At 39.7% G+C, this 13,601-nt stretch overlaps 1 protein-coding gene across 1 annotated transcript; it reads left to right on the forward strand.

Annotated features, from left to right (window-relative positions):
- On the forward strand, window positions 1-11,130 carry Prpf38b (pre-mRNA processing factor 38B). Its single transcript, XM_004853601.4, has 6 exons — window positions 1-2,156; window positions 4,800-4,868; window positions 5,290-5,441; window positions 5,523-5,583; window positions 8,011-8,234; window positions 9,115-11,130. The coding sequence occupies exons 1-6, from the start codon at window positions 1,875-1,877 to the stop codon at window positions 9,971-9,973; spliced, it is 1,647 nt and encodes a 548-aa protein (XP_004853658.1). The 5' UTR covers window positions 1-1,874; the 3' UTR covers window positions 9,974-11,130.
- Window positions 11,131-13,601: the final 2,471 nt, after the last annotated feature.

A 13,601-nucleotide genomic window follows, 5' to 3' on the forward strand; every position in this document is an offset into this window, starting at 1 on the left:
TAGCATACGTTTCCATTTATTTAAAATTCAAGAAAATGCAAATAATTATGTTGACACCAAGCAGTTGACTGGGGATGAAACTGGAGGGAGAGATGGATTACAAAAGACAAAAGAAAACTTACAGGCATGAAGGGTGATTATTATTTCTATTGTCCCAATGGTTTCTCAAAACTGATTAAACCAAACTTTATAGCTCTATATATGTGCAGTGTTCAATTATACGTGAATAGCCAGGTATGGTAACACATGCCTGTACTCCCAGCATTTGGGAGGCTGAGGCAGGAGGCTTGCCATGAGTTCAAGGCCAGCATGAACTACATAGCAAGACCCTGTCTCAAACAAAAAATTATCATACCTGAATAGTTTTTGTTTACAGTATTTGTTTGGTGTCAGGGACCAAACCCAGTCTCCTGCATGCTAAGCACACACTTTATCACTGAACCATATCTCAGCCTGAGATTTTTCAAAAAATGAAGCTAATGGTAAAATCATCAGGCTGCTTATAGATTGAACCAAGGACCTCAACTCTGACTCTACTTTGAGCTACACCACTAGGCATATATCCTCATTCAATCGCTTTAAGCATATCTCCTAGTCACTGTTGACTGGAGTATTTACTAACAAGCCTAATCTCACCTGCTTCATTGGGAAAACTGTTCTTTGCCAATAAAGGTGCCTACCCCAGTTCCATCCGCAGAAATGTCAATGCCCTCTGTACCTTTAATTCACAATCACTATGAACCTTATAAAGTTAGTAGCTGTTGAAATCTGAAACTAATTCAAACACATGTTTATACCTTTTGTTCACCGTCGCTAACCCTGCCCTGGCCCCATCCCAGTGACCGACCCAAGGCATCAGCAGAATTGAGAGATCTCAAATAGGTACAAAAGAAAAGGCACCCACTAGATGCCTGCAACGTTCTACCAGAGGCTACAGTCACAGTGCAAGCAGTTCCTGCAATGTTTCTCAACGGCCCAGCAAGATGTTATGTCTTTTGTTGTTTTTTGAGACAGGGTCTCTCCATGTAGTTCGAGCTGGCCTTGAAATCGCAGCGATCCTTCTGCCTCAGACTCCCAAGTGCTGGGATTACAGGCGTACAACACCAGGCCCGCTGTTTCTTCAATCTTAACAGAGGTGAAGTCAGGCTCAAACATTAACGGACACTAAGCCCAGCGAAGGTCAAACAGCCTTTTATAGGGGTCTCTGACCCTAATCCTTTCTGGGGAATTTTAAAACAGTGAACTCGGATAACCGCATACTCGGCAAGAGCCAAGAGTCATGAATTGTAAGCATACAACGGCCAAGCTAACCCTTTCCTCCCATCTCTCGACCGGACAAACAGGTAGGCCCCAGTCCAAACTCTAAAATGTACAGATTGGGCCCCAAATTCCCTCGCCCGGATCCCAACTTCTCCCGGGAAACCTAACAGCAGCGCACAAGAGGCGACTACTACCCCTCCAACGCGTAGCGAATTCTCGGAACCAGGAGTAGGAATCGCCAGCCCACCCGGGTGTCTCTGATTGGCCACCGGCTAAGCGTGGAACGCCGGACGTATTGCGTCACATCCGCCTGGGCCGCCATCTTGATCCCAGGGGCAGTTGGCGGAAGAGATCACTGTCCTGGGCTGCCGACTTGCCTTCTGCCTGGAGTTCTCGCTGGTCGCGTCTTGGCTTCTGATCTCGGCGCGAGATCCATTTGTCGGCGTCCCGCTTGCCCTCCCTCGCCTGGCTGGGGCACGGCGAGGCGGCTCTTTCTCTTGACGGCGTTCCATGGAGTAGAGTCCCGGACCGTTGTCCCGAAGAGCTAGAGCGAGCTTGGCCCCCTTTCCCCCTCCCTTCTCCCTCCCTCCCTTCTTCCTTCCTTCCGCCGAAACATGGCTAACAACAGCCCGGCGCTGACAGGCAATTCGCAGCCGCAGCACCAGGCAGCCGCGGCCGCGGCCCAGCAACAGCAGCAGCAGCAGTGCGGCGGCGGGGGCGCCACCAAGCCGGCGGTCTCGGGCAAGCAGGGCAATGTGCTGCCGCTATGGGGCAACGAGAAGACCATGAACCTCAACCCCATGATCCTGACCAACATCCTGTCCTCGCCTTACTTCAAAGTGCAGCTGTACGAGCTCAAGACCTACCACGAGGTGGTGGACGAGATCTACTTTAAGGTACGAAGCGTCTAGGCCTTGGGGGTAAGTTCGGGAGAGGGGTATGGAGGAAACCGGCAGAGGCGGCCCCCGAGATCTGAGGATGTGTGGGTGGGGAAGGTGGACTAAAGGGGAGCTGCGGCCTGTAACCTGTCGGGGAGGGGTCGAGCTGGGGCCGCCCTCTCGTTTCCTTTTCTGATTTTTAGGGCCAGGAGAGCCCGCCACTATCGACCTTTCTCCTTCCCAAACCTCCTGCCTATCCTCGAGGTGTGTTGGGCAAGAGGGGTAGGAAAAAGGTGAAAAGAGTTAAGAGAAGTCTCTCCAGTTCACATCTTTAAAATTATTCCTTTTGACGTGGATCTCCTAAACGCCAACTTGTTGGTGCTTCTCCCGCTCACCCCGGGCCAGGGTGTGTAATGATTTGAATGTGGTCCCTTGTCGTTGGTACTCTCCAGTCCAGACAGGGACATGGTCAGTGCGTACGTGTCGGGTGGGGTGGAAGGGTTGAGGGTGGAGAGGTGCCAGTACTAGAGGTGTACGGAAGGCCTGGAAATTTTCCCAGCAGGAAGTCAGGAGTATGAGGTCTCAGCCACCTGCGCATTGGGCATATTTAGACTTATCTGGGCCCTGGGCTTCTGCGGCAGGGTCGGTGCTGGCTTGGCTGTGCTGGGGAGCTCACCTGGCGCCTCCTCACTGCACTCTTGTCTCAGTTCTTGTTTCGTTAGCAGGATTGACTCAGTCTTGCAGCGAGGCTTGGAGCAGCCCAGGGTCGCAGGTAGAGGTATGCACTATTAATCATGCTCAATCGCCATAAATGCATTTCCCTGGTTAAATGAACAGCTGATTCGATTTTTTTTTTTTTTGCGGCCATTTGTTTTGGTCTTTACCAACTAGATAGGCTTTCTGCACTTCCCTGCAAATTATATAGTTTAAAAAATATCTTCCAGGCCTCCTAAGGTTGATAAATATTTGAAAAATAGTAATAGCCTTAATGGCCTTCAAACACTTGAGCATCTAATTAATATATGTATTGTTTTGACATTTAAGAACTTGAGACAAATTACATATTTTCTGTCATCTGAGCATACATGTGGAGATGTTTAACAGAAAGGCATTCTTTGTTTTGCCTAGCCCTTTCCCTGGTTAAGTGTTTCGGTAATTGAAAGATTTTTGAGATGTTAGTTGCTTTCTGTAGGAAACACTTTGAGGGATACAGTTCAACTTTGGGTACAGAGTTGATATTCTCTTAAAGAGTATATAGTAGGTCCAGTTGTAATACTATGAAGTAGTTTTTAACTAGCTTGTAAAAGGTAAGCCTTTTCAGCATGGATACAGTGTGGCAAATACTATTTAACCCTTAAGTTTATTTATGCAGTAAACTTTGAACAGTTGAAAATCGGGTTCCTGCTTTTGTGGCAGGTTGTTTTAAAACAGGCAAATGTTAATGTAATAGAGGAAAAACTTGATTTCAAGTTTCAGATGTGTTATGAAACAGCTTAAGGTTCAGGTATTCAGTTTTAAAACTAATGACCCAGATTTATCATTGAAACACGCAGGCTTCCAGTTTTGTGTGTTAATTTCTTTTATTAATCTGCCACTTACATTGGCTAGCCTTTAAGGAATTAAAATACTGCTGACACAGCAAGCTAGGGGGAAGGAAAATAGTAAAGCACTGCAGGAGTTGAGCAAAATAATGCAGTGCTTAATTGAAAATGCAGGCTTTTCTGTCTAAAGCCCCTGAAAGAAACTGTAAAATGTTAGCTTGTGTGAGTGGAAATACACGTTTAGAAACCGAGTGAAAGAACAGTTTTTTATTTTTGGTTTAAGAAATTAAAAAATAGGTCTTATCTTTCCAAAACACTTTGGCTTCTATTTTAGAGATTTTTTTTTTTTAAAGCTATTTTCCGCTAAAGTTGTTTTTGTAGGAAACTCACTCTAGCAAAGATGATACTATGTTATCTTTGATTATACGTAGTAAATGTTAATGACTATTCACGTTCAGTTTTTGATCGTTTATAGAAAAAAATGAATTGGTCCACGTAATTAGGCTGAAAATGAATTAAAACAAGAATGATCTCTACATGTGTCCTTTGTAGTTTGATCTTTAATCAGGAGTGAATCTGTCCTGGTGAAATGGTGTCTAAAGTTCCATAATTTTGTATTGAAAGTAAATTGATGGTGTTTTAGAAAACTTTCATTTTCTAATGTTTTACAGGATAGGTTTTTAAGTCACCATAAAATTGTACTGTTGATGGTTTTAATTTTTTTCAAATTAATACTTACATGTCATTCCATTTTAAAATATTGGAAGCTTAAATTCATTTTAAAATGAGAATTTTTATTTTTAAGCAGTTATAAGACACAAAAGTTGAACTTTATCAGATATTCTTTGCAAGTATGAGACTTTAGAAATTTCCTGAATCTTACATGATTTCTGCTCTGCAAACGTGTTAGGATTTGTTAAATCTCAGTAGTTTTATTGGTGTTCTTTAATTGTCTTAAGCAGTTTTTCCAAAGATGGTTTACATGAGTAAAAAATAATGCATACATAATGGCAAAATGATTTTGGAAGAGTTGCTCTATTATGAACTTGGGCTTACTTTAATCAGACTTGAAAAAATTCAAAGTATGAGTGTTTGTTGTGTTCCTCTTTTCTATTTTCAGGTCACACATGTTGAGCCATGGGAGAAAGGAAGCAGAAAAACAGCTGGCCAGACAGGGATGTGCGGAGGGGTAAGTAGAAGTACGTGCATTTTTTAGTTTCTTCTGTGTCTGATAACTATGTTTATTGGAAAATTAAATAAAGGTCTGTGTGTCATTACACATTCAAATGACAAGTCATTGGCAGATCTTAAAATTTTAAGAAAATGTTAAGTTTCCAGTGAATAAAACAAGGTTAGAAAAAGTGATTTTCTTAGTTCTGGATTATGGTTTTTTTTGGTTTTGTTTTTGAGACAGGGTCTTGCTATGTAGTTCAGGCTGGGCTTGAACTCACTTTGTAGCCCAGGCTGGCCTGCAACTCACAGCGATCGCCTCCCGAGTGCTGGGATTATAGGCATGTGTGCCACCATGCCTGGCTTGGATTATGGTTTTTTAATGTGTGTTAAAAATACTAATTTTTTTTTACTTTTTCTTAATTTTCTTTCCTCTAAAGGTTCGAGGTGTTGGAACAGGAGGAATTGTTTCTACTGCTTTTTGCCTATTATACAAATTATTTACTCTGAAGTTAACTCGTAAGCAAGTAATGGGTCTTATAACACACACAGACTCTCCATATATTAGAGCCCTTGGATTTATGTATATAAGGTGAGCATGCGTTTATTTACATTTTAAATAAATTATCTCATTTTAGTTCACATAAACTTAATAAATTTTTCATAATTTTAGGTATACACAGCCCCCTACCGATCTGTGGGACTGGTTTGAATCCTTCCTTGATGATGAAGAGGTATGTCAACAAGGGTAATAATTCATTTTATTCTGATTACTTTCATACTTTCAATATTTTTTATTTATTAGAGGTTTGATGTCTTCCAGAATTTTCTGTAGTTAAATTTATTACACCGCCATTTTTGGAACTGTTGTCCTTTTACTAACATTTGGTGCCTTTTATATATCTTAGGTTAAATCTTTTTAAGTTTCTTTTTTTAATTTTCCTTTTAAATCATTCAAATATGTTTTGGTAATTACAGAAAATTTTCTCTTCCTAATTATGTTCAGTGTGTTGATTTGATCCTAACTTATACAATTGACAGTGACTTTTAAAGTGGGACATGCCCAAGATTGACATTGTTAAAGAGATATGTACACAAAATACTAATTGTGGCTTTTTTTAACTTCTGGAAATTTCAATTCTTCACTCTCTGATTTCTTCCAAATATCAATATTTCCACTAGCATAGAACTGCATAATCAAAGAGCTGGTGTGATTTAAATAAATAGTCTGAGAGTTGAGATGACTTGTTAAGGTGACAAAATAAGTCCGTTTTCTTTTTCTCTTTTTCTTTTTCAAGACAGGGTCTCACTATGTAGTTCAGGCTGACCTGGAACTCATGACAGTCCTGCCTCAGCCTCCAAAGTGCTAGGATTATAGGTGTGCACCACAAGCCCAGATTTTTTTTTTTTTTTTTTTGGTACTGGGGATCGAACTCAGGACCTTGTGCTTGCCAGGCACGCATGGCACCACTGAGCTACATCCCCATCCTTCATCCCCAGGATGAAGTCTTGCTGTGTTACCCAGACTGGCCTTGAACTGCTGTCTTCCTGCCTCAACCTCCTGACCACCTCAGTAGCTTGGATTACAGGCGTTCTCCACCATGCCTGGCTAATTCTTGCTTCCTGACTCTAGTGTATCACACATACCATATTTATAAAAAACAAAAGCAAGGGCTGGGTATGTAGCTTGATATAGAGTACTTGCCTAGCATGTTTAAAGCCCTAGTTTTGATACCCAGTACCACAAAAGCAAACAAAAAACCGAAAAATCTTTGCTTTGATAGTTTAGGTTTTTTAAAATTTTGAATCTCCTTCGCCATCCAGAGCCTGTGACGTTCAGAAAAGTTACTTCAGGAAGCTATTGAATCAGATTAAATTATGCTTCTATTAATTTGAAGTCTAAAATACCAGAATGTACTCAATTATGAGCTATATTGTCTATATAAATTCCCACCATGATTTTTACAGTTCATAAAGCAGGCTTATAGTGCTGTTTCCGTAGTTCTACTTAAAAAGTTCAAAGAAATTTGCTGGATTAAAGAATAATTCTAATAGAAGTCTGTTGTTTTTTAATATTTCTCTCCTTTTTTTTTTTGTCCTGTTTACTGAGTGTTAATAATTCAGAAGAAGCAAAAAATACCTTAGATGATGATCACAATCTTTAGGGGTTTTTTTCCTCTTCAAATGATCATTTTTAAGTTAAAGCAGTTCTCCTGTCTTCAAAAACACATGTCCCTCTGCATAATTATTGTATTGGGTTTGTTTCTGAATGCTTCTGTTAATCTGTTTTTTATTGTATTTACAAATCTGAGGTCCTCTATTTAAGCTAACTTATGTTTTCTTCCTTAGATATCTGCAGCGATTATATTTGGAAATACTGTATATCTGAACACTTAAATGTGTGTGAGTGCAAGCAGTTTTACCTTTAGCTCTTGTTTTCTGTTTAGATAACAAATCTCACTTTCCTTGTGTGCTTGCACTATAGGTTTGGGACTGACAATAGCTGACTAACATGTCCTGAGCTGTGAGAGGGCATAGCAAGAAGGCCTTCATGCGGTAATGACCCTTTTCAGAGACAATGGTCATCATGGATTATGCGTTTCCAATTATTTGTTCATTTATTTATTTTCTACATAACTTTAAATTAGAAACCTCACTGCTTCATGGCAGTTGGTTTGCTATTGCTTCCAGTTTTATTAGGGCTTCATTTTATATTACAGCTTTTAAAAGATAACCTTTAGACAGGAATTGTCTGAAGTACTTCATATGTAGCTAGGTTACAGTGCTAGGTATGATGTGCCCAAATATGTCCACAGAAATATGTATTTAGTAGGAATGTGGAATATAAATTTAAGTCAGTGATTCCATATAGCTTAGTAATACAAGGAGCTTTTTGATATTCTTGTTAACTGAGTGAGATCAGTTCCCTTTATGCCCATGAGGCTGCAGGGTTTGTTCTCACCTGCATGTATACACTAAGCCCAAATATTTCCTATGTCATTCATTATTAGATTGGGATACAAAAACATTGAAATTTTTGTTAGACCGTTTTTGTACTTGAGATTCCACAGACGGTAAAAAAAAAAAAAAAAGTGTTTTTTTAATATTCATATGCAGTGAAATACTTTTTTGACGGTTAGGGTATCTTTTATGTTTCATAGGACCTAGATGTGAAGGCTGGTGGAGGCTGTGTAATGACAATTGGAGAAATGCTACGGTCTTTTCTCACAAAACTGGAGTGGTTTTCTACCTTGTTCCCAAGAATTCCAGTTCCAGTTCAGAAGAATATTGATCAACAGATTAAAAGTCGACCTAGGAAAATCAAGAAAGATGGGAAAGAAGGTGCTGAGGAAATAGAAAGACATGTTGAACGAAGACGTTCAAGGTAATGTAACAAATTATATGGTTTCTTTTTTTAAATTTTGCTTCCTGCAAAGTTGATGGTTCTTGGAAATCAATGACAGGTTCTTATTTTATTAGTTTGTGATTTTCCCCCCAAAAGGTGACTTTCTTTATTTCAAGCCACTTTCAATAAAATTGTACAACTAAATTAATAACACTTTTTTTCCTGTTGCTTGGGGTATCTAGCCCAGGGCCTTATGCACGCTCAGCAAACATTCTCTTGCTGAGCTACACGCCCATCCCAACTTCACTCATGCCCCCTCCACTCCCTGGTATTGGGGATTGAACCCAGGGCCCTTGTGTATATTAGGCAAGTGTTTTACCACTGAGATACATTTCTATTTATTTAGTTATTTATTTAGTGGTACCAGGGATCGAACTCAGAACTTTGCACTTGCCAGGCAGGTGTGGCACTACAGAGCTACATCCCCGGCCCATCCCAATTTGGTGGGGTTTTTTTTTTGGTACCGGGGATCAAACTCAGGTCCTTGCACTTTAAAGGCAGGCGCCGGAACCACTGAGCTAAATCCCCGGCCCGTTTTGTTTTTTTTTTCCTATTATTCTTGATATGTATGTAATCGGACACCTGAATAATGCTGATGAAATTTGTACATTATGTTTGGCTGTTTTTTGTTTGTGTGGCACTGAGCATTGAACCTAGGGCCTTGAGCATGCTGCTTTTCAATCCTTACAATATATTTTATTTATTTTTATTTATTTATTTATTTATTTTTTGGTACTGGAGATTGAACTCAGGACCTTGCACTTGAGAGGCAGGCACCAGAACCACTGAGCTAAATCCCCGCCCCCCTTACAATATATTTTATTCATTGGAATTTCCTTCTTCCTTCCCTCTTTCTTAGATCTCCCAGGAGATCGCTGAGTCCACGGAGGTCCCCAAGAAGATCAAGAAGTAGAAGTCATCATCGAGAGGGCCATGGGTCTTCTAGTTTTGACAGAGAATTAGAAAGAGAGAAAGAACGTCAACGACTAGAGCGTGAAGCCAAAGAAAGAGAGAAAGAAAGGCGGAGATCCCGAAGTATTGATCGTGGGTTAGATCGAAGGCATAGCAGGAGTAGGGAAAGGCATAGAAGTCGCAGTCGAAGTCGTGATAGAAAAGGGGATAGAAGGGACAGGGATCGGGAAAGAGAGAAAGAAAATGAGAGAGGTAGAAGACGAGATCGAGACTATGATAAGGAAAGAGGTAATGACCGAGACAAGGAGAGAGAACGATCCAGAGAACGATCCAAGGAACAGAGAAGTCGGGGTGAGATAGAAGAGAAGAAACATAAAGAAGACAAAGATGATAGGAGGCATAGAGATGACAAAAAAGATTCCAAAAAAGAGAAAAAACACAGTAGAAGTAGAAGCAGAGAAAGGAAACATAGAAGTAGAAGCAGAAGTAGAAATGCAGGGAAACGAAGTAGAAGCAGGAGCAAAGAGAAATCAAGTAAACACAAAAATGAAAGTAAAGAAAAATCAAATAAACGAAGTAGAAGTGGCAGTCAAGGAAGAACTGACAGTGTTGAAAAATCCAAAAAACGGGAACATAGCCCCAACAAAGAAAAATCTAGAAAGCGTAGCAGAAGCAAAGAACGATCCCACAAACGCGATCACAGTGATAGTAAGGACCAGTCAGACAAACATGATCGACGGAGGAGCCAAAGTATAGACCGAGAGAGCCAAGAAAAACAGCATAAAAACAAAGATGAGACTGTGTGAAAATTTTTGTAAAAGTGGATCATATTGAATCCTATAAATGTTTGATTAAATCTACTTTTTCTTTTTTTTCAAGTTGAAATTGTGCAGTAGTTAACACACTCTTCAAGCTCCCTGTTTTAGGCTGCGTTTTCATTTCTTCTTTTGTGTAGGGAAGTGCCTTTGTAATCCCATTTATTGCATTGATGTTTTCACCCACATGTTGAGTTTGCTACATGATGCACAGATCTTGCATTTTTATTGTTTTTAAAATGTATAGTCTGTACATACGTCCTGAAAATGTTTTAATTCTTTTGGCATGGTTGCCATGTTGGTTAAATTTGTATAAGGCAATAAACTGCCACTAATTCTAATTTTGTTTTGTAGGTGTGGGGTTATGGTTTGTGTACTGAAGTTAGCATGGCTGTGCTTTTCATAATAGAATGCTAAAGACTTTAGGAATGGACCTTGGATGTCTTATAGGAGAATTATGTGCTTTCAGTACATGAAGGCAGCAGTTGTAGGATTAACATTCTTGTCCACTGTATATTATCTTAGAAGGCTCTTGTTAATATGTTATGCTTAATATTCTCCACAATTAACTTTAGAGAAAACTTAAGAGAAGTTTTGGATACAGAGGTTTAAGTTAGGCTGTGATTTAATCAAAAGTCCTTTTAGCATTCTACCTCAAAGGGACACTGTTAGTATGCCTAAATTTTATTCACTTAGTTTTCCTTTTTTTATTTGAAAAACTACATGACATGTAATCTTTTTTTCTTGAATTCTTTCTCAAATTTTTTAAATACTATATTAAAGAAAAAAATGTCTAAGCCTAGCATTCTTTCAGCAACCTTATACTAACATAATTGGGAGAGGGTGGGGCAGATGAGTAGAGAAACAGATTCAAGCCTCAAGCTTCCAAAGCCTTTTTATAAGTGGAAAATACTTAAATTATGAAACAGCTTGATATAGTGTCCTTTTTTTTAATTCAAAACTTTTTTTGATAATGAAGATTGATGTTTGAGTTTTTAAACTTAACCTAGAACAGAGAATTATTAATAGTAATGCTGTGCTGCATTATTTAAGACTATCAGCAAATTGTTTGATAGATTGTTCTTATGACTTGTAATTCTGATAACAGAACCATCATGAGTGTGGAATAAATGCTGGATTAAATCCTTTGTCCTGGGTGTTGGCTTTTCCCCCATTTGTTAACATTTTTTCAAAGTTTTTATTGTGGAAGTGTCACTGCAGTGATTTTTGATTAGTTTGTTCCACATCAAAGGTGCTTACATAATTTCACTTGGACTGTAAAATTGTTGCCCGAAGGAAATGTCAACTCATCTAATTCTTTTTAGAGCAGAAAATACAGGTCCAAAGTTACAGGTTTCATCAGTGCCAGGACTAAGTGTTCTGACAGTGTAGAGATCTTCCAGTACACCATTTGTTTAACCCAATGGTTATATCAGCCAACAAAGGACCCAGGAGCCACCATGCAAAAATGTTAAAATGCATCCACTTGCAAGTCCTCCACGTGGGCTAATATTTGTACCTAATTCCATTTAAGAAAACTCATTAAATGAAGGAATTCCTCTACAAAAATGCTATACTTTTTTTCTTTTTTCTTTTTGCAATGCCGGGTGTCCTCCAACCCAGGGTCTGATGCATGCTAGATAAATGCTCTACTGCTAGGCTACATCCTGTCCCAATTAATAGGACCTCTTGGAACTGATTGGGAAGAAAATGCATCCTTAAGTCTGAAATTTCTCTTACCATCCCATCCCACAAGATTCCTTGGCACTTTTGCAAATAACTGTAAAAGCATTTTTCATTCTGAATCATTGTCAACATTTGTTATTGTAGGGAACATGACTATGAATATGATCAACTGAAAAATGTTAGCATCATAGCTACTTAAGATCCATTTTTCCATTCTCAGAGCATTGTTAGGATTAATCATGAACTATACTGTAGTACACGGGTTGAAATATACTCAGGTATGTACAGGAGTTGTAAAGCCTGTAGTGAAAACAATTACACTTGTTAAAGCACACAACCCATGAGATTTTCATTATGAGTATTGTAAAAAATACATAAAGGAAATCCTCACCTAAGCTTCTGTAATCTGCTAGTATATGTGTTTGTGGACATTGAAGTTACCAAACCAATTTCTTGCTTCCAAATCCACCTTTTGTGACCATACTTTGTAATTCTGAGTCTGGCCATGTCAATATTTTTTGCTTTGCCAGCTGGCATTAATAACGTACCTGTAGAGGATGCTAAAGGAAGGCATTTGTACTTCTGAGTTTTCCTCTGTTTGGGTAGGGGCCAGTAGGCCATACAAGGGCACTCAGCAAGTCTCAGTGCCATCTCATTGAAAGAAGCAAGAGGCGTTTCCATCAAATCCAAAGATTGCCCTACCTTAGCTTCCCAGTAAGCCTCGCTGATGTTCCAGCACGCAACTCCTCAGTGAGTGTCAACAGCACCCCACAGATTTGCCAGTGAGCGTCAGCACCGAGTTGGATGTCCTGGCTGGTTCTGTTGACAACCCCTGTTCTCCAGGCAAATCTTAAGCTACTCAGCAAATAGAGGGCTGTACAGCTGCATCCTCTCCTACAAAGAATCTATCTTATGAGAGAATCTCTTCCAACTTTGTGCTTTGCTTGTGCTCTCAATCCTAGAGTTACTGCCTGCTCCCAAGTTCTCTTTATTCTTAGCCATAAATTCTGCTACCAGTTAATTATTACCAGTTAATAATTCTTTACATCAAACTTTTCCCTGATGAAATTACTGTTTTCTGTGTCCTGAATGGACCCTGAATGATACAGTGTAAGATGGTACCAATCATATGGGTGCCAATTTTTTTTTTTTTTTTTGGTACGGGTTTTTTTTTTGTACTTGGGTCCTTGTGCTTGTACAGAAGGGGAAACCACTGAGCTAAATCCCTGGCCCAGGGTGCCAATTCTTTGCGCTAGCTGATGCCTCCTGATAAGGTCTGGTATAAAGGGCTTAGCCCAGAAAGTTTCACTGAAAAGTATGCAAGTGAATCAGACTGGCTCTTTCCAGGGTTTTAATGAAAGAATTGGCCAAACTTCAGAATACTACACCAGACTTGCATACTTGTCATATAAAGTGATACAATGAGAAAGTGATACAATAGCTAAATCACTCTGCCTGGAAGCTCATCTTGCTTCCTGCTGGCTTTCTAGTTTTTTTTTTCCAGTGTAGTCAGTGGATATTCATGTAATTTCTCTGTTTTCCTTAAAATGGCCCATGTTCCTCTTCTTGGAACCCAGTAGCCAGTTGGGGGGCATGGTGTTGGACAGGGTGTTGCTGTGTTCTCCAAGCCAGTCTCAAACTTGCACTCCTCCTGTCTTAACCTCCCCAAGTGCTGGGATTACAGGCAGGCGTCATGCCCAACTTCTGGTTTATTTTATAAGCACTGGAGATCTCTGATCAATGAAGCTCTTTCTGACATTTTCAGAACACTGAAATTTTATCCATTCCCAGCACCAGTAAGAAAATGTCAGTTACTTAAGCTGTAAATGTTTTAGGTAAATTCCTTTTCCTTGGTAGAAATAGTCTGACAACAGGCAGAAGGGGGATGTAAAGTCACGATGGAAGATTAGAGTATGAATTAGGGCCACTAAAG

The sequence above is a fragment of the Heterocephalus glaber genome, unplaced genomic scaffold (assembly GCF_053883595.1).
Source record: "Heterocephalus glaber isolate CG9 unplaced genomic scaffold, H.glaber_assembly_v1.0 deba00001442, whole genome shotgun sequence".
Lineage (NCBI taxonomy): Eukaryota > Metazoa > Chordata > Mammalia > Rodentia > Bathyergidae > Heterocephalus > Heterocephalus glaber.

What these genes read in the sequence shown, in the direction of transcription:
- Prpf38b (XM_004853601.4), top strand. Translation starts at nt 1,875, where the DNA reads ATGGCTAACAACAGCCCGGCGCTGACAGGCAATTCGCAGCCGCAGCAC. An exon ending in TGGACGAGATCTACTTTAAG is followed by an intron (nt 2,157 to 4,799) that starts GTACGAAGCGTC and finishes TTCTATTTTCAG; the next exon opens with GTCACACATGTTGAGCCATG. An exon ending in CCTTCCTTGATGATGAAGAG is followed by an intron (nt 5,584 to 8,010) that starts GTATGTCAACAA and finishes TATGTTTCATAG; the next exon opens with GACCTAGATGTGAAGGCTGG.